Source organism: Hylobates moloch, unplaced genomic scaffold (assembly GCF_009828535.3).
Source record: "Hylobates moloch isolate HMO894 unplaced genomic scaffold, HMol_V3 SCAFFOLD_27, whole genome shotgun sequence".
Lineage (NCBI taxonomy): Eukaryota > Metazoa > Chordata > Mammalia > Primates > Hylobatidae > Hylobates > Hylobates moloch.
In genome coordinates, this window is record NW_026652302.1 from 3067779 (window position 1) to 3092917 (window position 25139).

At 36.1% G+C, this 25139-nt stretch overlaps 1 protein-coding gene and 1 pseudogene across 4 annotated transcripts in view; both read right to left on the bottom strand.

Annotated features, from left to right (window-relative positions):
* The window catches only part of LOC116463111 (metabotropic glutamate receptor 1-like), a 411458-nt gene that overhangs the window by 255740 nt on the left and 130579 nt on the right, over positions 1-25139 (bottom strand). For all 4 annotated transcript variants that reach the window (XM_058434480.1, XM_032146072.2, XM_058434478.1 and 1 more), the window contains exon 2: positions 20742-20991. In XM_058434480.1, the coding sequence (XP_058290463.1) occupies positions 20742-20991 (250 nt within the window). The remainder of the gene's footprint in view (positions 1-20741; positions 20992-25139) is intronic.
* Positions 8540-8995, bottom strand: LOC116463110 (FUN14 domain-containing protein 2-like; annotated as a pseudogene).

The following is a 25139-nucleotide window of genomic DNA, read 5'->3' on the forward strand; positions in this document are numbered from 1 at the left end:
AAAAAAAAAAAAAAAAAAAAAAAAAATCAATTAAGATAACTTTTCGTCTTGCATAATCAATAGAAATAAACCATATCTTAGTTTTACTTCATATTGTCAGTGAAAATAAACTATCCTTAATTGGAAAATATGGTACCTAACACTAGCAGCAACAAAATCTAGCAAATCTCTTATATGATTTGGTCTATAACATTAAAAGAAGTTAATATCTGCATAAAATAAACTTAAAGTTAAGAAATGATAGAAAAATACAGATAATCTTTTAAGACGAGTTTTTTGTTTGTTGTTTGGTTGGTTGGTTTTTTGGTTTGTTTTTTGATGACTTGGGGTGTTGCTCTGTCACCCAGAGATCACGGCTCACTTCAGTCTTGACCTCCTGGGCTCAAGCAAATCTCCCACCTCAGCCTCCCCAGTAGCTGAGGCCACAGGTGCACACCACCATACTCCAGCTAATTTTTTTCTTACATTTTTTTGGGGAGATGAAGTTTCCCGGTGTTGCCCAGGCTGGTCTTGAACTCCTGGACTCAAGCAATCCTCCTGCCTCGGCCTCCCAAGGTGCTGGGATAAGAAGAGTTTTTCAAACTCTTAAAAGATGAAGGAATAAAGAACAAAAATAAATTAAAGGTTCTGAGTTCTGGGCTGGGCAGGGTGGCTCACACCTGTAATCCTAGCACTTTGGGAGGCCGAGGTGGGCGGATCAAGAGGTCAGGAGATCGAGACCATCCTGGCTAACACAGTGAAACCCTGTCTCTACTAAAAATACAAAAAAAAAATTAGCCGGGCATGGTGGCGGGCGCCTGTAGTCCCAGCTACTCGGGAGGCTGAGGCAGGAGAATGGCATGAACGTGGGAGACGGAGCTTGCGGTGAGTCAAGATTGCGCCACTGCACTCCAGCCTGGGCGACAAAGCAAAACTCCATCTCAGAAAAAAAAAAAAAAAAGTTCTGAGTTCTAATTCTGGGCATGCTACTGACTCTACAATTTAAACAACAGGCACCCTGTCCTTTAATTTTCTGTCATATAAATGAATGAGCAGAAAGTTCAATCAATTGACCCCACACTGATACCCACCCATTCCTTCTCCAAAGGCTTAGCTGGCTGGGGTCATAAGGTCATCTCTCTGCAAGCTCAAAGTCAAGATAAAGTCAAGATGAAGTAAAACTTCATCTTTTCCAGCGGGGGCATGGCATTTTAGGCAGTGGGATCTGAAAGGAATCTTGCTGTTTAGGTCTGGATTGCACTAATCAGTGTTAGTCCTGAGAACACATGTGCATGTAACAGTGTTGATTTGTTTTCTTCAATAAACCCTTTTCTCCCGATTTGTATATTTGAGATTCTCCAGTGGTTTATTGTCTGGTACTCTGTATTTCCTATCTGAAAATGAATTACTTCCAGGAGAAAAAGTCCATATGTCTGGATTCTGACCACTGTCTATTTCTCACAGGACTCTCTTCCAAGGCATTAAAATCAATTCCCATTCTTATACCACCAGCCCAGATTAGAGGCTTTGTTGTGGGTAGATTAACATTTTTGAATTAAATCACAGGGATGTTCCTAACCCAGCTTCACCTTAGCAGTGCCAGCCAGTGGGTGATGTACATAATGAACAGTACACAAGTTGGTCTAGGGCAGATAGTCCCAAACATGAATATACAAGCATAGACATTTGGTATCCAAATAAGAATGGCTTCTAAATGAGAAATTTTTAAAAATACATAAAAATTAGATGCTCAACATCAACATCAGCAGGGATAAGTCATGTTGATAGAAGTTGAGCATCCCTAATCCAAAATCCAAAATATCCCAAAACCTAAAACTTATTGAGCACAGAAGACATGAGATAGTGACACGTTTGCTTTCTGGTAGTTCAATGTACACAAACTTTGTTTCATGCACAAAATTATTTAAAATATTGTATGAAATTACCTTCATGCTATGTGTATAAGGTGTATATGAAACATAAATTAATTGCCATGTTTAGACTTGGGTCCCATCCCCAAGATATTTCATTGTGTTTAGAAAAAATATTCCCAAATCAAAAAGACATCCAAAATCCCAAAGCATTTCAGCTAAGGGATACTCAACCTATATAATATGATGAAAATGGCACTTTACCTCTGTGGTCTTAATCCCCCAAATCCATAACATCAGTCTACTAATGAGAAAAAACATTAGACAAGTGCTAGATGAGAGACATTCTACAAACTACCAGACCAGTACTCCTCAAAACTACTGAGGTCATCAAAGCAAGGAAAGTCTGAGAAACTGTCATACCCAAAAAGAGTCTAAGGAGACATGACAACTAAAGAGAATGTGGTATTCTGAAACAGAAAATGGACAGTAAGTAAGAACTATGATCTGCGGAAAACATAGACTTTTGTTATAATGCAGTATCAATATTGATTCATTAATTGTAACAAATGTACTCTACTAATAAAATATGTTACTGAAGCTTACTAAGGGAAATTGAGTGCTGAGTATAGGGGAACTTTCTTGACCTATCTTAGCAGTTTTTCTGTAAATTTAAGAATAGTAAAACTCATCTAAAAAGTAAAATTTATCAAATTAATACACAGAATAAAGAGTTCTGTAGGCCTGTTATAAAAAATAATCTCTGCAGACCTATGATGAGCAAATGCTTATATGATTATGAGATTGTGATCTTTCACAGGCATTTTTCTTGTCTACAATTTTAAAATGCATTTTTCAAGGCAGAGACAAGAAATGGTCAAACTCAAATTGGAAAAATGCATTTAATGAGAGCAACAGCAAAAGAAAAAAATTCAGTGAAGGCAGAGATGCCATTTAAATAATGATAACTGAGAAAGGAATGCAATTCATTTTTTTTCAAAACAGTACTCATAAGTTATCCAGCTTCAAAAAGTTGCAAACATGTGAATATCAGATTTTAGTGTGATATAAAAGCTCTGAAACTGAATGCCAGGAATTTAAGAACATTAAGAGTACAAAAAATACATATATTAAGCTATAAAAAAATCAAAGAGAGCCAAATTAAAAGAAACACACCTTTAATAATATCCTAGAGGAAAGAAGTGAAACTTAACTTGTACAAACTATTTTCAGAACACATCTAGCAGAAAGAGAATGAAGATAATCTAAAATTTTTAACTCAGCTTATTCTATTCTATTCTAGCCTGCTGTGAGTTGTCAGAGGAAGTCACTTTGGGAATACATGTCAGTTCTAGTTATTCCCCTGGGTTGAGATTAGGAGATCATATATGAAACAATGGACTTTATAAAGGTCAGACATAGAGGGCTCACTTAACTTTACTTTGCTGCTTCCTTTCCTGGTCCTCTGTTAGGAAAATAAGATACAAACTTGAAGCCAAATACTTAAGGCTTAAAGAAGAAAAGAAAGCTCAGGCTGAGTCCATGAGTCCATTTAGTAATACAAGGCTAAAATGTGTAGCTAATATATATTGGTCTAATGGCAAGCAGGGGAATTCTGTTAAACATTTAAATTCCACTTTCTTCATAAAGGTCGCAATAGCCCTAATATGACAGATGTTAATACTGGTATCACTTTATAGAAAGGTTAAGTAACTTACTCAAGTTCTCTTAGTAATAAATGGGGATCTGGAGTTAGAATGCAGGTATTTCTATTATGGAAGCTAGTTAAAAATTATTCTATGAGTAACTATCTGATGTAATTTATTGCTTATTTAGATAAGTAACTTCGTTAAAAGATTTACTCCTCTTCTAAGAACTTATTGAATCAACTAATTATTTTGGTATAGAATAGTACAACTTCATTGTTGCTTAGAAAATATACAATATTTAATATATCTTGAAGGAAAACTTACAGACTTCTTTTTTCCTTTCAAATATTTTTGAGCTGTTGATTCTACAGGAAACAGAGCCAAGTGAACTAAACCAAAATTTTAGTGTATTAAGATCTCTGAGTCTTTATTACTGATTTCCTTACCTCAATTGACCAGAGAAGCTCATGGGGAGACATTCAAATTATAGCTATTCACTTTAATCCTCAAAAAGAGGTAAGACTATTAACAATTCTAAAACAGCAATTATAACACATCATGAGTTAAAGTCAAGCACATCAATAAATTTCCTAATTTATTAATCCCTTCCAGTTCCTAATAGGTGTTTCAAAACTTCTGCTTGACTATTGCCAGTTAAAGGATCCTTGCTGACACCTAGAGAAATTTATTTTATTGTTGAATAATCACAATTGTCAACATTTACTGAGAATTCATTGTGTATCAGGTACTGAACTGGACACATTATTTGATATTAAGAATTAATTGAATACCTATGAAGCCTAAAGCACTGTTGAAAGGGCATTAGAATTTCAAAAGCTAGCTAAACAAAACCGTGCCCTTATCATGATATTTTATTATTTAATCTTCAGAATAACTTAGGAGATAGTTACTATATTTAGTGAATTTTTGTCTCTCTTTTAAAGTGAGGAAAGAGGGTTAGAGGTTTCCCCAAAACCACAATGCCTATTATAACATACAGGTTTAGACAACCGAAGTATTATTGTAAGCTCTGTGAAATACAACCAATATATTTTTATAACCTAATGTAACCCATACCCTATCATCTATAGGGAAGATGGTGGGCCTTTCTCATCTGGCTAGTAAGGTACAGCATATACATCTTTTTTTTTTCCTTACCATATGAATTGTGCATGAAGACTTGAAAACTCCAGTTTGTGACTTTAAAAAGAAAAACTTCCAATGACCCAGAAGACGATATTTTGGATTTATGAGATGGATTCTGCATTTGTATTTATGTGTATTGTATTGTATTGTTTTATTTTTACTATTTACCATTTTGAAGGAAAAATGAGAAAGTCAAACCAACTTCTACAAAGTAAAATGCTTCTGTTTTTCATATACTGCTCCTCAAAGTCACATGGAAAATACAATAAACCCAGCAAAGAAACACCATCTATATAGACATGTCCAGACAACTGGTGAGAGGCTTTACCTGAAGCTTTTAAAATAGATGACATTTAAGGAAAGTAGAGGTTGTAACACGTATCTATTACAAGTCTCGAAAACTCAAGTGAGAATGCTAGCACAGGGGACGTATGTCCTCCAATGGTGTCATTGAAAAATTTTCATTCTGATTTCTGCTTTAACCTCATTAGCATAATAGCTTTAAAAGCAAGACTATAAAATGACTAACAGTTAAGCATATTTAATCAGAAAAAGTGATTTCCAAATGCAAATACTACGGGTCTGTTTCCACCACCATAATAGGCAGCCTCTAAGATGATCCTGCCTCCTTGTGTTCTTGTGCAATCCCCTCCCCTTGAATTGCTGGACCTAGTGACTTACTTCTAATGAATAGAATGTGGCAAAAGTAACAGGATGTCACTTCCACAGTTAGTTACCAAAAGACCATGACTTCCTCCCCTCTCTCTCTTGATCTCTCTCTCTATCCGCCCCCGACCTCAGGGAAGCCAGATCTCACCTGAGCTGGCCCCACACAGAGGTCCACATGGCAAGAAACTGATAGCTCCAACAAACAGCCAGCAAGAATCTGAGCCATGGCAATAGCAAAGTGAATGAGTTTGGAAGCAAGTTTTCCCCAAATTGAGCCTTGAGATAATGAAATTTTGGATAGATGAAAACCATTTGCATTTCACAAGTCTTTCTCTACAGAAAGTCAGCCTCAGCCAAGACTTTCCTCTCTTTAAAGAAAATTCAAGGCACAAAGCCTTGGGGATACAAGTATAAACATTCCTAATCTAATAACCCAAAACATAATTAATAAGCTCTTGTTTATCTTTTGGAAATTATAAGATTAATTAAGTGATTGTATAACAATATAAAATTTTCCAGTAGTATGTAGTGACCAAACTCAATACATTGATATAATAATTTTCAATATTCTACTTTGGCAAAACATGCCAGCAAACTACACATAGTATACCTCTTTACTGACACAATTTTTGCAATTCCAGCTCCTTCACACTTATCTAGGTTTGCAATCCCCACAGGCATGGACTAGAGTAAAATTTAAGAACTATATGATGTGCTATATTTGATGAGAAAGGAGAAAAAAATAATATTCATATTTCTCTATTAGAAAGGAATGCTAAATCCAGAAGCCCATAAAGTCATATCCAGTAGTTATTGTGTAGTGTTTCCACACATCCCTGAAGCTGTGTCTACCTTTAAAAAAAAATACTATGGCAATTTCTAGGGAATATACCTGTGTAGGGAAAATTTAACACTAGGAAAAAAGAATAAAAACTTCTCAAACTGAATTTTCAGGACATGATTTTTTTCAACTTTCAATATTGTCTTAAAATGTGTAGAAACATCTTATCTCTAAGAGATAAGGCGTCAGATAACAAGTAAGGATTCATCTTCTTCCAAATATGTGAACACACCTGACATAGACATAACTGAAACTACAACTCTGAGTAAGAACGTCAGGGAAGAGCCAGGTGTGGTGGCTCACACCTGTAATCCCAGCACTTTGGGAAGCAGAGGTGGGTGGATCACAAGGTCAGGAGTTTGAGACCAGTCTGGCCAACATAGTGAAACCCCATCTCTACTAAATATACAAAAAATTAGCCAGGCGTAGTGGTAGGTGCCTGTAATCCCAGCTACTTGGCAGGCTGAGGCAGGAGAATCACTTGAACCCAGGAGGTGGAGATTGCAGTCAGCCAAGATCGCGCCATTGCACTCCAGCCTGGGCAACAGGGCAAGACTCTGTCTAAAAAAAAAAAAAAAAAAAAAAAACCTCAGGGAAAAAAAAAAAAATTCTGTGCAATTTTCAATCATTCCACAGCATTTAGATAAAACTCCAGAATCATCCATCAATGACAGAAGTTGTTTATTTTTACTGTTTAGAATGATTAAGGCAGTGGCTCTTAATCATTTTACTATTCATCAAAATTAGTTTATTCACAAAAAGAGATGGGATATGATAGGACTGGAAGAATCAAGAGTTTCTTTTTTTCTTTTCTTTCTTCTTTATTTCTTTCTTTCTTTTTTTTTTTTTTTTGAGACAGTTTCACTCTTATTGCCCAGGCTGAGTGGAATGGCACAATCTCGGCTCACTGCAACCTCTGCCTCCCAGGTTCAAGCGATTCTCCTGCCTCAGCCTCCTGAGTAGCTAGGATTACAGTCATGCGCCACCATGCCCAGCTAATTTTTTTATTTTTAGTAGAGATGGGGTTTCTCCATGTTGGTCAGGCTGGTCTTGAACTCCTGACCTCAGGTGATTCGCCCACTTGGCCTCCCAAAGTGCTGGGATTACAGGCGTTGAGTCACTGCGTCAGGCCGAAATCAAGAGTTTTCTAGTCAAAGAACTTGCATACTGCAGCACACCTGCTTCTGAATCCATTTATTACCAAAGTCCATCCAAACTTTTACCCAGCCATTCATTCGCTCACTCTCCTGGGTCAGAGGAAGAAACATCACCTCTCTTTTCAAAATCCAGCCTAATGTATTTATTTATGATCCTATCTCCCTGATCAACTTATCAGTTAGTGTTTCTCTACTCTTCCAAAACCTCTTTCTGCGAAAAGTATAAAGTGTTATACATTTTTCAATTTTTTTAATTCAAATAACATTAAATATGACAAAAACAAATTCTAGGACTATAAAAAAATACTGTTTTAATTTCAAACCACTAACCTACCCTCCAAGACTCATATGTTGTCTTGTGGAAATATAGTGCCCTCATCCCAACCCCACATTGAATATCACTGTGCTAAGACCTTTCTTGGCTATCCCTTACCTCATATAGCTTTAAGATTCTTACTGTCTATTAAGTTCTTCCCTCAATCTACCAATCTCTTAAGGCTCCCTCACTCCTTTACCAAATATTTCCTAGATACTGCTTTTTCCACAGAATATAACACCTGTCCTCTCTTTGACCTTCCACTCAAAATAATAGCCAGTCAAAGATGTCCATGCCTAAATCTCTGGAACCAGTGAATACATTAGGCAAAGAGAAACTAAGGTGGTAGGTAAAATAAAGGCTTCTATTCACCTGGTCTGAAATTAGGAAGAATGTCCTGAGTTATCCAGGCGTGCCCAATGTAAACACAATGATTATTAACAGTAGCAGAGGAAAACAGAAGAGAGAACAAGGGAGATGACAGTGTGAGGAAGACTCAGCCCAATGCTACTGGCTTGAAAATAGAGGAGGAAGGCTGTGATCCAAGGAATGTAGCAGATTTCTACAATCCAAGGAATGCAGAAAAGGCATGCCAATATCTTAATTTTAGCCCAGTAACACTCATTGCAAACTTCTGGCATCCAGAGCTTTTTTTTTTTTTTCTGAGTAAAGCATATCTTTAATAGTGACTGGAAGGAGAAGTAATATCTATGGTCTCTTCTGCCACCATCAAGCTCATGGTAGGACCATATTAACTTATACCAACAGATGCTTCTAGAAGCCATTTGGATTTGCCACAGCAGGAAGGAAGGCATGGGAAAAGGAGAGGCAGGGCTCTATGCCCTATGATGGAGTATAGAGGCTGGTGGCTGGAAAAAAAAACAAGAACAATAGAAATAAGGTCATTCTCCTTATGATGTCATGCCAAGCAGAAGACCTCTGAAAATTACCCCAGCCATTAGAACATTCTTCTTCACAAATGACACCACCTCCTCAGCTTTGCTGTTGACATCAGTAGGTATCTGATTGCTCTTATGGATCTTCAGCTGTTCTTTGGCTTTTTTCATGTCCTCCTCTAGTTGTTGCCAGTCATCTTTGATGAAATCAGTACGACTTGCAAGCCAGAGAAGAAAAAATTCACCACCCACTGCTGTTGTAGCCAATTTTCAACCTTTTGGAATTTGAAACCCATGCACCATCCAGTGAAGCTTCCAATTAACAGCTGGGTTGCCACGGGATACTTTTTAGCCAGAGATCCAGATTCCTGTCCAAACAGCTTATTCCCCCATGGCTGATTTTGAGCAAATTCTGCAAAATTTTCCCTCAAAGTGTCCTTGACTAGACATGGCCATTTCAGTGAGCTCATCTCCCAAAGACACATGCAGAGGATCTACACTGTAGGATGCAGAGTGGTGTGCAGTTGCCACGCCAGGTGGCTTTTGGCAGGTGAGGGCCCAGAACTCAATATTAAAATTTTGTATTTTTAAGTCATTAACCTTGTAATTTATTATAGTAGAAAATAGAAAATGAATACACACTTCCTCTGCAACCTTCATCATGGTACCCTATTTACACAGGAGAGTACTCTTAAGCTAGACAAATTTTTATTTGAATATCTTTGCTGTAGTGACTAGGTAAGTGGCTCTGGATAGGTCATCAAACCTCTGTGAGCCATGGTTTTCTAATATATAAAATGCCCCTAGTACATAGCACAAATTCAAAAAAGATTATTTCAAGTGATTTCACACTGCAAAAAACAGACTTAAATAAAATAATCTACCCAAGATAAAAAATATAAACAATAACAAAATCAAGCCCCAGAGAAGAGGAATAAAATTAGTATCTGGAATTGTTACAACATATTAACAAAATTTCCAGTTTTTAACCAAAAAAAATGAGATATTTAAAAAAAAAAAGTGTGACTCACATACATGCAAAAAAAAAAAAAAAAAAAGCAGGCAACAAAAAACTGCCTGTGAGAGGGACCAGATGTCAGCTATAACAAAGTCTTAAAAGTATCTATTATAAATATATTCAAAGAACTAAGAAAACTATTCTTAAAGAAGTAAAAAAGGATATAATGACAGTGTCTAATTAAACAGAGACTATCAATTAAAAGGCAGAAGTTATTAAAAAAACAAGAACCAAAATTAATTCTGGAGTTGAAAAGATAAACAAAGTGAACAGTTTACTAGAAGGGCTCAACTGTAGGTTTGAACTGGCAGAAGAAATGCTAAGTGAATCAATAACGTTTACAAAACCCAAAGAACAGACAGAAAATAGAACAACATTAAAAACAAAAATGAACGGAGCCTCAGAGAAATGTGAGATACCTTTAAGTGAGTGTACCAACATACATATAAAAAGAGTACCAGAAAAAGTGGAGAATGATAAAGGAGAAGAAAAAATATTTAAAGCAATAATGGTTGAAAACTTTCCAAATTTGCTGAAAAATCTTTATCTACACATGCAAGAATGAACTCTAAGTAACATAAACACAAGAAGATTAAGGCTCAGCATAGTAAAAATGCTTATATTGGAATAAAGAAAAAAATCTTGAAAACAGCAAGTGGAAAACCACTGAACATATAAAAAGAAAACCACAATAATATAGAGAAGTAATCCCTTATGAAAAACAAAAGAGGCCAAAAGACAGTTGAATGACATATTCAACATGCTGGAGGGAAAAAAAAATTGCTAGCCAAGAATCTTATATCCAGCAAAAATATTTTTCATAATTAAAGGTGAAATAAAGATATTCTCAGATAAACAAACATTAGAGAAAGACAAATCAAAACCACATGAGATATCATTTTATGCTCACTAAGACAGCTATATAAAAAGGACAATAATGATAACAAGCCTTGGTTAGTATGTGGAAGCTTCACACATTGCTAGTAGGAATGTGAAATGGTGGCCTCCTGCCTTCAACAACTAGAACACGAAATAAAATATATGAACCAACTGTTATCAGACATTGTATAATGTAAATATAGGACTATAATTCTCCAGAAAATTAAAATCAAAGAGATGAACCAAATTGCCCATGTTATTGTCTGGTGGTAGTCTCTAGGCTGCAGAACAGGGAGGGGGAAATTCAGCAAAAAATAAGAAAACAGGAATCAGAGTTTGGGAAGGTTGAAGCAGGTAGACTTACTGGGACAGAGTACTGAAAAGGAGAAAAGTGGGTTGAAAAACAAATCTTTGGAGGGATTCCCTCCAGTCTTTAGCTAAGTTCTGATGTACACATATCTGAGAAGAAAATATCTAAGGTGGGAGAAAGACTTACTGGAAAACATAGAACAAACAAATCCTGGAACTTACACAACACTGAGAACTGCACATACCCCATAAACTGCAGTGGAAAGCCTGCCTGGCAAGACAGAGAAGGACATTAAAACAACTACTCTAAATATGTTTTTATATAACCCAGAAGAATGACCATGTTAAGAAAAGAAACAGAAAGTAAACAAAATACTCAGGTATAACTTCTAAAGATGAAAAATACAATATCTGAAATTTTAAAGTTACATGATGGGATTAACAGCAGATTAGATGTTGCAAAACAAAAGATCAGTGTGCTCAAAGTTATAGCAATAGAAACTGTTGAAAATGAAAAAGAGAAAAAAGTGGAAAATAAATAAATAGATAAATTTTCTATGTAAAAATGTCTAGAAGTCAAACACATATAAATGGAATCTCAGCTAGAAAGAATATAACAGCAAACCAGAAATAATATTTGAAGAAATAATGGCCATTTTTCCAAATTTGATCACTCTTATCTAAAACGTTCAATAAGCCCCAAGTCCCATGAATATTTAAAAACTACATCAAGGCTTATCATAATAAAATGACTCAATACTAGTGATAAGGAAACATGCTTAAGAGCATTCAGTGATAATACATATTAGAGAAACAAAGGTAAAAATAAGTACAGCAGATTTCTCATCAGAAGCTATGCAAGTCAAAGTATAATTAAGTAGTATCTCTAGAGTATTGAGAGTAAAAGTCAACTATCAACCTAGAATTCTATACTATGGATTTTTTTTTTCATTACGACAAAATTAAAACATTTGCAGGCAAAACAAAAAGTAGAAGAAAATTTGTCTCAGTAGATAAACCCCACAAGTGATGTTAAACGAAATTCTTTAGGCAGAAAAAAAATAATCCAGATGAAAATATGGATTAATACAAAGGAATGAAGAAGGTCATAAATAGTTTTTATATTGGTTAATATAGAAGCTAATTTTTCTTATTTTTTATTTCTTGAAAGATAAGTCATGATTTAAGCAAAAATAACAATGTATTTTGAGTTTAAGAATAGATATAGAAATAAAATATATGTTAACAATATAATCAAAAGTGAGGGAGAAATAGAAATTTACTACCATAAACTTCTTATATCATATGTCATGTAGTATAATATTCTTGGGACATGGGCAATAACAAAGTAAAGAAGTATACTTTAAACCCTAGATCAACTATTCATAAAATAATTGTCATAGCTAGTAAGCCAAAAATAGAGATAAAATGGAATGCTAAAAATTCAATTAATCTAAAATAAGAATATACACACACATATACTACATTATTTTTAACAAAATGAAAGGTTAATTTAGTGAAGAAATAATATTTCTTTCAGTAAAATATTCTCAAACGACTGGGATATTCTTACGTAAAAAGAACATTCGCCTTATGTCACAACATATACAAAAATTAGGTCCAAATGAGTCATATATCTAATATGAGAGAAAAAAATATAAAACTTTTAGAAAAAAGTTTGTGACCTTGGAGGAGGTAAAATATTTTTGATAGAACACAAAGAGTATAAACCATAAAAGAAGAAATTGATAACTGCACTGTTAAAATTCAAAATGTTTCATCTTCCAAAGACACTCAGCAGAATAAAAATTTCAGATATATATTGAGAGAAAATGTTTATTATACACATATACGATAAATCACTTGTGTCTGGAAGTTATAAATAATGAGAAGATAAACAACCTGAAAATCCAAATGGACATAGATGTGTAGGATATTTCACCAAAAAAGATATTAAAATGTTAGATAAGTACATTGAAATGCTCAACATTATTAGTCATTAGGAAAATGCAAATTAAAACCACAAAGAGATGCCACGATACACCCACTGGAATAGCTAAAAGTAAAAAGACTGACAATACTATTTTGGTGAAGATGTGGAGGAATTAGAACTCTCATACACTGCTGGTGGAACTGCAAAATTATACAGCCACTTTGGAAAATAGTCAATTTCTTATACAGTAATTGGCAAGGTTAAACATACACTTATGACCCATAATCTCACCTCTAGATAGTTCCTAAAGAGAATTGAAAATACATGTCCACACAAAGACTTGTACAAGAATGTTCACAGCAGGATTATTCAAAATAGTTACAAACTAGAAACAATCCAAATGTCTATCAATAGGTAAATGGATAAGCAAGTTTAGATATATCTATGCCATGGAATACTACTCAACAATAAAGAGGAAATTAGTAATATGCCCAACAGCATGAAGGAATCTCAAAAGTATTTTGTCAATTGAAAGAAATCAGACACAAGAGACTATATTCTGTATGATTCCTTCTATATGAAATTCTAGAAAAAGCCAAAGTGTAATGCCATGGTTGCCTGTTTCCAGGGGTTGCGGAGGAGAGACTGCAAAGCGGTACTAAGAAACATTGTGCAAGTGTTCCACATCATGATTGCTTTGGTGCTTATGTCACTGTATAGTTATCAAAATGCATCAAATAAACACATAAAATTGGTAAATTTAATAAAGCTAATTTGAAGAGCACATATAAATTCCTAAGTCCCTTCCCCAGCATATTAAACTGGAATCTGAAGAAGGTGGAGCCCAAAAACTAAAGGTTTTAAAACCTCCCCAGTTTTATGATGTAGACAGATAAGTGGTTATGGAGAGGGTCTAACTTGAGGAACAGTTCAGTCATCAGACCCCATTCTGGTAATTAGCAAGAGATAGTTCATTGGTAGGCCCCAGGCAACTCTAGACTCATAACCTTGAGTTATGTTTAAATGCTCCTACTTTGCAATTTGATTAGTCAGAAAACTGGAACATGACTATGTTTTCAGAGGGCAGGTCAGTAGGCCAATTCGGGCAGCAGGAGAAGACACCAACACAGGAAATAAAGAGAACTGCAAATTATTTTTTACTACTCCTACTACTATTTACTAATCTCAAACGTATCTGTAGTTTAAGACAAAAATCTTGAAAGCAAGTAAATTTCACGAAAGAAAAAAACAGAGCTGAAATGGTAGAATAATGGACAATAGAGTTAAACTTTCACTTTGTCTTCCCTTTCAAATATGCCCTATAAGCAGTTCATTCATAGTGAATGTCACATGAGTGCAAATCCCTGATCTAGGCATCATAAGGTAGTGATTCTGAAAGCTAATTCATCAGAGGGGGAAAATAAAAAAAGAAATAAGATGCAAAGTCCTGACCAAGAAATTGTATTGATGGTCTAAGGTGAGATCAGAGAATCTATTTTTAAGTGTGTCTGCTGATTCTGATTTAAACCCAGGTAGGAACTGCCACAACTGCTACAAGAACATATTAAGATAAATTCCATATTGCCTCTGATCAGCATCAAAGACAAAATGAGCTGAATCATAATGACATCCTTTTCCATCTATTCAAATTGGGTAGTGCCATACAGATGCAGACAGCACCAGAAATCCTTTTCCTCAATGTTTTAATACCCTAAAGGCAGGTAAAGACCATGAAAGTGGAATCTTTCACATTTCAGATGTCCGGTATCTGAAACATGAGACTATAGGTCTTAGAATATAGGAAGGGTTTAAAATTACCAACTTTAAGGTAAATCAACCACCTCAGTTGTTATGGAAATCCTGAGCAATTCTGTGTCAGAGATCTATACTCATGATACCTGTTTATATTTTACAAATTATATTTATTCTCCAGAGTATTCTAAACAAAATTCTTTCTCCTTCCCAAGCAATATTTCTCAGTCTTTTTCTAGCAGTGTAATTTTCCACAAAGTTCTCATTAATCTGCCTGTAGAGCAGGAGTGTTTTAAGAAAGGTATAGCCTGTCTGCAGGTTTGTAATCATTTCCTGCCCTTGGGAGCTGAGAAAAGGCCAAGTCATGTATCTGTAAGTCATGACCATTATGCATCAGAAAATGCTTATCTGCCTTGCTGGCCTTCTGATTATAATCCATTTTTGGAGATGTCACACTTCAATGAAAGTCCACATTCTCTTTAAGATAAAATTTTTGCAATTTTTCCTGAATGCTGCAAACTTTAGATTTTTCCCCATTTTTTTTCCATAGCGGAAACATGAAAGCTAAAATAACTTATATTTTATTTTTAAAAAGTATATGAAACATAACACCATGGTATATAATCTTATATTTCAAGGATATAGAGGTCACTTTACCAAATGTGTGTTCTGAAAGAAAAAGACCCCAAAAGTTACACAGTAAAAACCAAGTATTTTATTTGCTTTTAAATGAAACTGTAGTCTTCTTTCCAAATAAAGCAATTGCTCTATTTCAACCATTTTTTACATGTGTGTTTGATGTGTTTGTTGTGTTTCAACTAAAAAAGCATGAGATTAAAATTTTCTTGGATCAAGTTTTAGCTAAAGGGCTGGGGGTGGTGTTTCTCTGCAGTGAGGAGTGATAGAAAGTTGGCCTAATGAGTGAGAAGATCACAGAGTTGCGAGAAACAATAGATAAAACAGCACACACTAGTAAGGGAGAAGCAATTAAAATGCAAGAACTGTAAAAAAAAAATAAGATGTAGTCATAATCCAGTAAAAAGGGCTAGCAAATATATAAATAAATATGGTACACCTAGCATGTCTAGTCAAAGACTCCTAACAAGGCAGAATGTGAACTTACAGTAAAGGCTTCCCAAAATGAGGAAACCAGGGTGGAGGCTCAGGATAATGCCAACGCTAGGCAAAGGACTAAAGTCAGGAGGCTCTCACTCACCCTGAAAGAACAGTGTGTCTTTAGGGGAGCTAAGGTACCCCCAAGGGACCTACTAGTAAGACCCAGTGATGACTCACCAGGCAAGCAGGCATTTTGTGATTAGACAAATAAGACAACCCAAATGGGTTGTTGCTCCAATTTTACAGATGAATTGTGGAGATACAGGCTGATTGAAGAGCATCAACCCTTACCAAACCAGGTAAAATTTACTGATTCTAGACTATCAAAGGGAAATCAGGGGTCACATAATGAGGCTACATGCTCTCTCTACTAGCTACCAAGCTTTTTGATGTAGTTATTAAAAAGTTATCATACCAAAACACTATACTAAGCATAAAGGAAAATAAACAACTGTATAAAACTTGGTTCCTACAGTTGAGGAGGTTACAATTCAATACCTATATATGTATATGATAATATGGTTCAGTAGTAAGTTTGAATATTGACTCCACCACTTATTAAACTTAGGAATTTGGAGTGAGTATTGAACTTCTCTGCTTTTCAAGTCAACCTTTCAGGGTTGTTGTTGGAACTAGAGACGACATATATTAATAGCCTAGTACCTAACAGACCCTCAATAAATGGTAGCTATTTTTTGTGCTCATACACATAAATTATTCTCAGTTTTACTTTCTTCAGATAAAAAAATTAAGAATTAGAACAGATCCATCAGTTTACTATTAGACTTTTAATAATCATAACTTAGAATTTTAGAGAAATAGCACTCATTCCAAGTTGACTTCTACATAAATATAGTTCTAAAGATAAAGCCTGGTGTGCAAAGAGAATGATATTGTAAAGTCTCATTTCATAAAGAAATGAGCTGGAAAAGAGGTTAAATGAGTTATCCTTTAATGAATTATCATAGGAAATATTTAAAACTAAGCATGAAATAAAAGAACGCAAAGAAATAAAGAATAACTAGAAATGTAAAATAATTTTCTCATGGGAGATACTTTAGCTGATTTTCCCAAAGAAGGTGACTCTAAACAGTGAAATAAATCTCTGAAAGAGAGAGCAAGTTAAAAGCAAACTAAGATTAATGCCAATATCTCTTAAACAAAACAATCATGGCAAGGCTAGAACTCTTATCTCATGTTTTGTTTTGTTTTTCCATTACCCCACAAACTTACTAATTAATAGCACAGATTCTGATGTTGCAGTCCCGAAGTTCAAATCCCAGCACTGGCACTGCAGCACTTTTTGACAAGTTACTGTACTCTATACATTGAAAGGGGAATAATATTAGTACCTATCTTATCACATTGTTGTGGCAATTAAATGAGTTATGTGCAAAGTTCTTAGAACAGTGCTTATATATAGTAAGTCCTAAACAGGTATTTTGAGACGCAGGTGCATCATCAGCATCACAATCATTATTACAATTATTATTATAGTGAGCATAATTCTGAGAAGCATCTCAAATAAAGCTTTCATGGAGACAAGAAGAAATTATTCTTTTGCACAATGATTAACTTGATCGTGATTAGTTAATTTGCTGGTGAGAATACTATGCCAATTTATTCAAAGTCAAAGGTTTGATTCTCCCCTGGGTCTGCTGGCTATATTCCATAACAACAGATTTATCCTAATACTGACCAGCTTATTCTATGAATTCTGGTTTTAACAAAGTGGCTGGTGAGAAAATTGATCAGCCCAAATTCATGAATAATATTAGATAAATCTATAAATACATCCCTATTGATCTTAGATTAGTCATATTGTCTTAGTATATTATAAATTCTAGGACTGGAAAAATGTTTAAAGATGACATGGAGCCAAATATTTTATTTTTATAGAAAAAAATAGGCTCCAAGACAAAAAGCTACCAAGTAAATAAGATCACATAATTGCTTCATGGCACAGCTAGAACTCTTAGTCCATGTTTTGTTTTGTTTTGTTTTTTCATTACCACCACATTTTTTCAATATATAATATTTTTATTTTCTATGAGAACTTCCTTTTTTAAAAGCCTATTTTTCTATCAGTATAGTTCATTATTCCATTCTAAGCAACTCATTCCAAGCGGTGAAATATGGAACTTTGAAGGCCTTTGTAATGACTTTGTTATGAAAGAAATAGGGGGTCATTTTAAGGCATTAGGCATGTAAGGTGATGAGTGATATTACTTGACTTAATTTTTTTAGATCATTTTGCCTTCTATGTTAAGACTAGATGGCCAAGAGGTCCAATTCTGAGGTTATCACAATAAGCCAAGGGGAAATGATCATGGCTTGGACCAGGATGATAGAGGAGGAAGTGGTGACAAGTTGTCCACATCTGAATATGTTTTGATGGTAGTGCCAAGAAGAGTTCCAGACACATTGCATGTGTAGTGTGAGAGAAAGTAACAGACATGGAGATGAGGGCATGTAGGTCTTCATTTAAAAAGTCCTAATTTTTTTAACCAAATCTCTCCTGCTGCTATCTACACCATGATTTACTATATGAAAAGAAGTTCATGACCACCTACACAATGCCCTCTTGTGAACTGGCAGTAGCCAGAATCATACCGTGTGTTAAGAAAGAAACCAAACAATGGCTTCTGATCTCAAAAAACTTCAACATTTGGTAGATAAAATCCCTTAGAAAGGGAGGGAGATATATTTGACAGCATTACTAATGTATCTAGAAGTTGCAGCTTGAGGTTAAACTGTAGCCATTCTGGACATGTCTGCTGAAATGAGGGAACCAAGCCCACCACATGTCCATTGACATGAGTGACATAGCAGCATTTAGGACAGAATCCATCCCCGATAAAGAGAGGGAATCAGCCACCTGAAGGGAAGGCTAATTCTAAGGATGGCATCGTCTCACTATTTGGCTCTGTCCCTAGCTCAGCTCCTTATGAACTCATATCTGGATGTCAGGGAAGGGAGAGAAAATTGCGAACAAAAAAATTTTAAAGGCTGCTTTCATTAAAATTCTCTAAGATTCTAGTTTAAAAGCCAACACTATTTTGATAGACACTCATGGAAAGTAGCCCAGAAGAATAGAGAGACACTTTCCTTCACTTGGCAAAGAGTATGGTATAGCTTTGTCATCTCAATGATTCCATGCATCAGTGACCGTAACTATTAGCACAGGAAGTAGTGTCCTCAGAAGCTCAGGTGTTCATTGTGACAACAGTTCCCTTGGATATGTCAGTGGAATCCAGCAGAGGTGGGGCAGATAAGAGGAATAAAAGAGGTAGACATCACATGTAGCTGACCTCTTCATAGACAAGCATATAAACAAACACATGTGAGACTCTCAGAAATACTTGTATGAGTTCAATTGCATTATTAGGAGGTAAAATAAAAGAGCTAGAAAGACTTAAGTTGCCATTATCATTTTTGTCCAGCTCATAATGGTGACAGGATACATTTTTCACATTCCAATTACACACCACACAATTTTGTGTAATTATGTTTCATAATTAGGTAGTCTATATGCCCCGAAGCTCACAGGTTTCCCACATCTTTTCAATATCTCCAGAACCCAGATAGATAGCCTTTTTTGAGGATATTATAAAAAGAATAAATTCTGCAAAACAGACTATTATTGTTTTGTAAATTATAAATATGAGACTTTTTTAAAAACAAGCAACCTTCCTAAAAGCAGTGATGTTACAGAAGCAATGGAAAGGACTGAATGTCTGGACACCCTCTGTCCTGGTGCATATATTACTCCATGTAACATTTCAACAATACTGCTTACCTTCTTTTCACTCCTAAAAGAAATAACATTTCTTATTTAAACACTCCTTAGAAGACCTGCTTTCTTATGAACATTTTAATGGCTTCCAAAAACTGCACCATGTTGAAGACGCCAAGTTGACTCTGTGTGCCAGTATGCCAATTTTGCCCACATTTAATAATTATCTTAATCATGAATTACAATTTGACCTTGGCTCCACACCTCCTCATGCTTGGAGAGTATCTCTGTTTCTTTATTCATTTATTTGTATTTCTATCCTATTTTCTTTTAAAAAGTCCCTGAAGTGTCTTATACCTCTAATTCCAGGTGATGGCAAAGTTCGTGTTACTAGAATTTCAGTCATTATTATAAACACAAGGACAGAAGGGAAAGGTGCAGTGAGCATGTCCACACCAGTACTACCCAGCTTCCAAGAGCAGAAAATCAGTGGTTGAGGCTCTTTAATGGGTGTGATATGATTGCAGTGTACCCAGAAGAAGAGATGGGAAGAGACAAAGAGATTCGGAAGATGAGTGTGATAGGGTTGAAGATCAGTAAAGATCAGGTAAACTCAGTAGGTTCCTGGGGAAAATTCAGCAGGTTATTTATGCAATATTAGAAGCTGGCAAATTAAACAAGATATCTGTTAGGTCAAAAGCCCTATGAAAAATCCAGTGATGATGACCATCTGTTGCCAAATAAGTACGCATGATTTAGAAAGAGAACAGAAATTTTGGGAGCCACCACCATCAACTCCAGAAATCACATGCAGAAAGCATCAATATTAGCTATCTCATAAATGTGACAAGATGATATATTATAAAATTCCACAGTTCCGTTGCATATCTTCACTTGTCTTTAGCCAACTCTGTAAATTTCAAATATTAAAACATATTTTCCATTTTCACTGCTGTCCTTTATCCACTGATATCTCAATAAGATGCTCATGTTTAGGAGGTAGGAAGACATAAGCATCAGCTTAGGTGTGGAGAAAGCAAGTGAAACGAATAATTCTCCAGATCAAGACATATTCTGCCAAACAGCTTTCCATCTTTTTTTCTTCTGAAAAAGTATCAATATCTTGTTATATGCTGCTCTGCTCTTGTTTTCCTTTCTTTCCATTTTTTTTTTTTATAGTTAAGGTCTCACTCTGTCACCAAGGCTAGAATGCAGTGGCACCAATCATAGCTCACTGTAACCTCAAACTCCTGGGCTTAACCAGCCCTCCCTCCTGAGCCTTGTTCTGCTGCTGTTTAGCAGGAAGATGCCAATATTCACATTATCAGTGAGATCCAGAACTAATGTTCAGCTCAGCACTGCACATCTCTCCCACTTTGGAGTTAGCAAGTCTAGTTTTGTGAAAGCAAGCATATGTGTTTCAAAGTGCGTGTGTGCATGTGTGTGTGTGTGAGAGAGAGAGAGAGAAACTTACCTTCCAATGAGTGAGAACTCGCCCACGACGCCAAGGCGCCGCATGGCGCTCAGGAGACCTCGCACTGTCATGCCTTCGCAGAAGCAGACCACCACTCTGGCCTTGGGAAGCCTCTCTCGGAGTTTGCGCAAGAGTCGGTCAAAGCTCTTCTCCCCAGCGTTGCTGTAGATTTTGTCAGAATGGGCGATGCAGAGGCCTTCCTGGGCAGCCAGCTCTTTGAAAGCGTCCATTCCGCTCTCCCCATAATTCCCTGTCCAGAAACAATCAGCAGATGTTCAAGACAACTGTGGCAATAACACTACTTACACAATGGAATAACAACTTGTTAGTCACAGGAATGGAGAGAACGGACTTGCCAAATACTTTGTAAATATGACTGAGACTGAAGGAAGATCTGGAAGGATTAAAGAGAGTAATCAAATGTAACCAGACAATCAACTCTGTGGAAATAATGAGAGACGATCTGAGCTAGGGAACCTATAATGAGACATGTTTTACAAAATGAAGGATTGCTGCCCTATTTTACAACCATTATTAATAGTTCTTGTCCCAGATTTTAACCACGTAGGAGAGATCAGTGCATTGGACTAGGGAGGTCAAAGGAGCACGAAGAGAAGCTCTGTTTATTTGAGGACTTGCTTCAGCTGGCTGCCAGGTTAAGGGGCAGACACTCTTGGTGACATAAAGCCCTGCAACATTTCCATGAAGAATGAGTAAGCAAAATAAATGGAACACCTGGCCAGGCCAGAGATCAGCAGACCAGAAACAGCTATAGGGCTTTGTCAAAATTCACCATCCTCTGACAAAGTGATGGGATTATGAGAGGTTTGTGTCTTATATTTTGATTTTTGTTTTATAGCATTCTTGTAATAAAATACACTTCAAAAAACTGAAAACTCATATAAATCAATGAGATAAATATCACACTTTACAAGTTCCCTGTCTCTCTATTCCACTGATGATTTTAGGCCCCATTTTATGAGCCTCTGTGTCTCTATACCTCTCCCGAAATTTGAGGATTTTCACTTGTATGTGGATGATACATCTGATACCATGCCCTCACGATTTCTCAAACTCTCCCCTTCCACTGATGTTTCCTGTAACCCACACATGTCCAGGGTCACACTTTTGACCTTGTTATCACAGATGTTTCTAATACCTCTAAATGTGGATGTCAAACATCCGTCTCTGCTACCTCATCTTATCATACAAACTCATATATTCTACTACCTCTACCGCAGCCCTTCTTCAACCTCATCGAAATTTCAAATCCATTAACCTTCCTATTCTTTCCTTCCATCCTCCCTCTTGTTTCCTTCTTAGCCCAGCTTAGATTTCATAGTCTACCTCTTAATTGCTTCTTGCAAATTCCTTAACTCTCTTATGTTTTCCTGACATTAATGCTAGTTAAACCCAACCATCTGCCTATTCCATGTCTACACCTGAGCACCTAAATATGGCTAAAAAAGACACAACCTTGCTGAATGGTTTTATTTAAAATTCATCAGCACACATACCAAAAGGGATACTCAATAGTGCAAGGAAATTATACTACATCAACCCTGTAAGTAAATTTTCTTACAGAAGTAAGAAATTATTTCATTAATTATTAAATATTAAATATTTCATTAATTATTTCATCCTTACTCTTCTGTCTTCAAATTTCCAAACTACCAAAACCATTCCCACTCCCCATTTTGGCTTGGTCATCATTTCATATTTCAATAAGAACATAGAAACAGTTGATCAAAAACTAGCTTTGCCTCCCACTACAACATCTATAAACATTTTTTCACTGGCATTTATATTATCTATCAATATTTCTGTTGTAAATTTGAAGTGTATCTACTTTAGGTTAGAGCCAACTCCTGCTCACAGACACTAGATCCCATCACTTTTTGCCTATTCAAGGAGTTTCTCCTACAGTTGTTCCCTCTCTTGGATAATCAATTTCTCCTCCCTATCAGTGTCAATCAAAAAGAAAAATACCCCTGACCTCATTGTCCTTCTTGAGTTACTGATTCATTGCTCCTATTTATAGCAACAATAGTTGCCTAGGTCAGTGTGTTTGCTTCTTCTATTCTTTCCTTTTTAGCATTTTTTTCTCTTTGTCTTAGTTGACATCTAATTGATATACAAAAACCGTACATATTTAATGTATACGTCTTGATGAGTTTGGACATAGGCATACCCATCACTTCAGAATCTTCTCTTATCAAAATCTTCTCTTGTCAAGATCAGCAATAATCTCCCTGTTTCCATATCTTATGATCTGTTGTCTTCGTCAACCACCCAGTTGCATTAAACAGTTGGCCATACCCTCCTGGAAACATTTTATTCTGTTTATTTCTGTGATACAACCTTCTCCTGTTTTCCTCACTTCACTGGTCACTCCTCAGTATGTTTGTTGGATTTTCTTTCTCTGCTCTAATTGTCATACCAGGACTCAATCCTGAGAAATTTTGTCTTTTTCATCTATACTCTCACCGTAGATACTCCCACTCTGTCACATGCATTCAAATGATATTTGAATGCCACTGTTGAATCCCAAATATAGATCTTCAGACTGAACTGCCCCTTGGATAAAAAGATTGGTTTATTTAGTTGCCTACCTGATGGTATCCATTTATAGACACTTTAACATATTTGAAATAAAATTATTTCCTTCTCTACCTTGCAAATCTACTTCTTCCAGACATCTATTAGTACACGATGCCATTACCCACCAAGTTGTGCAATAACAAAATTTAAGAACTACTTTTATTTCTGTCTTTTTCTCACATTCCAGAACCATTCCTGTAGCCCTTATCTCTAGAACATTCTTAATCCTTTTTCTTTCCTCTATTTCAGCCTCTGCCACTCTAAACTGTGTCTTAGGTCAGATTATTTAAAAACAGAACCTAATATGAAGATTATTGTTCAAGTAATTTATTGAGGAAGAGAAGACAAAGAGAAGCAGGGAAGAACAGTAGGAAAGAGCTAAGCAGAAACATCATTTAAGCTAAAGAATAGCTTCAGGCTGACAACACAATAAAGTGCCAGAGCAGATTATACCAGAGAGTTAACCCCACCTCCAGGCAAGGGATCCCCTTGTCAGTCAATCACTGGCTAAGGTCCACAAGAAGGAAGACCAGATACTGCCTCCCAGGAAGCAGGTAACTGGGACTGATAGAAGCCTATAAGCCTATTTTCTGTTTTTGGTTTTTTGTTTGTTTGTTTGTTTGTTTGTTTTTTGAGCCAGTCTCACTCTTGGTCATTCAGGCTGGAGTGCAGTGGCACAATCTTGGCTCACTGCAACCTCCGCCTCCTGGGTTCAAATAATTCTCCTGTCTCAGCCTCCTGAGCAGGTGGGACTACAGGCATGTGCCACCACGACTGGCTAATTTTTGTATTTTTAGTAGAAAAGGGGTTTCACCACATTGGCCAGGCTGGTTTCGAACTCCTGACCTCAGATGATCAACCCGCCTCAGCCTCCCAAAGTGCTGGCATTACAGGCATGAGTCACTGTGCCTGGCCGATAGAAGCCTACTTTCGTGGTAGCTAGGAGACTGGAACACACAGCAGGTAAAGGAAATCTGGGTGGGCCAAGTATAGTATCCTCTACACCAAGTAAATATCAGCTCTTACCTAGACAAGTGCTGTAGGCTCCTGATTGGCCTCCCTGCATCCATTCTTGTTCTCAGTGATTGATTTCACACCTAGCAACCAGAGTAATCTGTTAAAGTGTAAAACCGATTTTGTCACTCCTTTACAGAAAGCTCCACTTGCATTCCAACATGCTTGGAATAAAATGGAAACTCCTTTCCCTGGACTACCAGGCTGTACATGGGCTTCTCCATAAGGCTGGAGAAGGTGAGGGAGGGAAGGTGGGAAGAGATGAGGTTAGAGAAATTGGAAGGTTCATCCCAGGAGTCTTTTCTCTTTTTCTGTTGGGGGAATACCCCAAACTCATGCATGATATTTCCATCACCTGAAAAGATGTTCTGCTACTGGGTGATCTTATCAGTCATATCATGAAAGAAATATCACCTCCTTTGAAAAACCTTTCCTGATCAGTTAGCTTAAAGCAACCTCTAAGTAAATCCTGGTCATTCCCCACGCTTTTATCTCAATATTATCATATGACACTTTACCACAGGGATATGTTCTGAGAAATGTGTTTTTAGGCGATTTTGTCATTGTACAAACATTATAGTGTGTTTCCACAAACATAGATGGCATAACCTACTATACACCTATGGTATATCGAATAGCCTATTGCTCCTAGGCTACAAACCTAACAGCATGATACTGTACTGAATACTGTAGGCAACTGTAACACAATGGTATTTGTATATATAAACATAGAGAAAGTACAGTAAAAGTACCATATTATCATCTTATGGGACCACAATCATA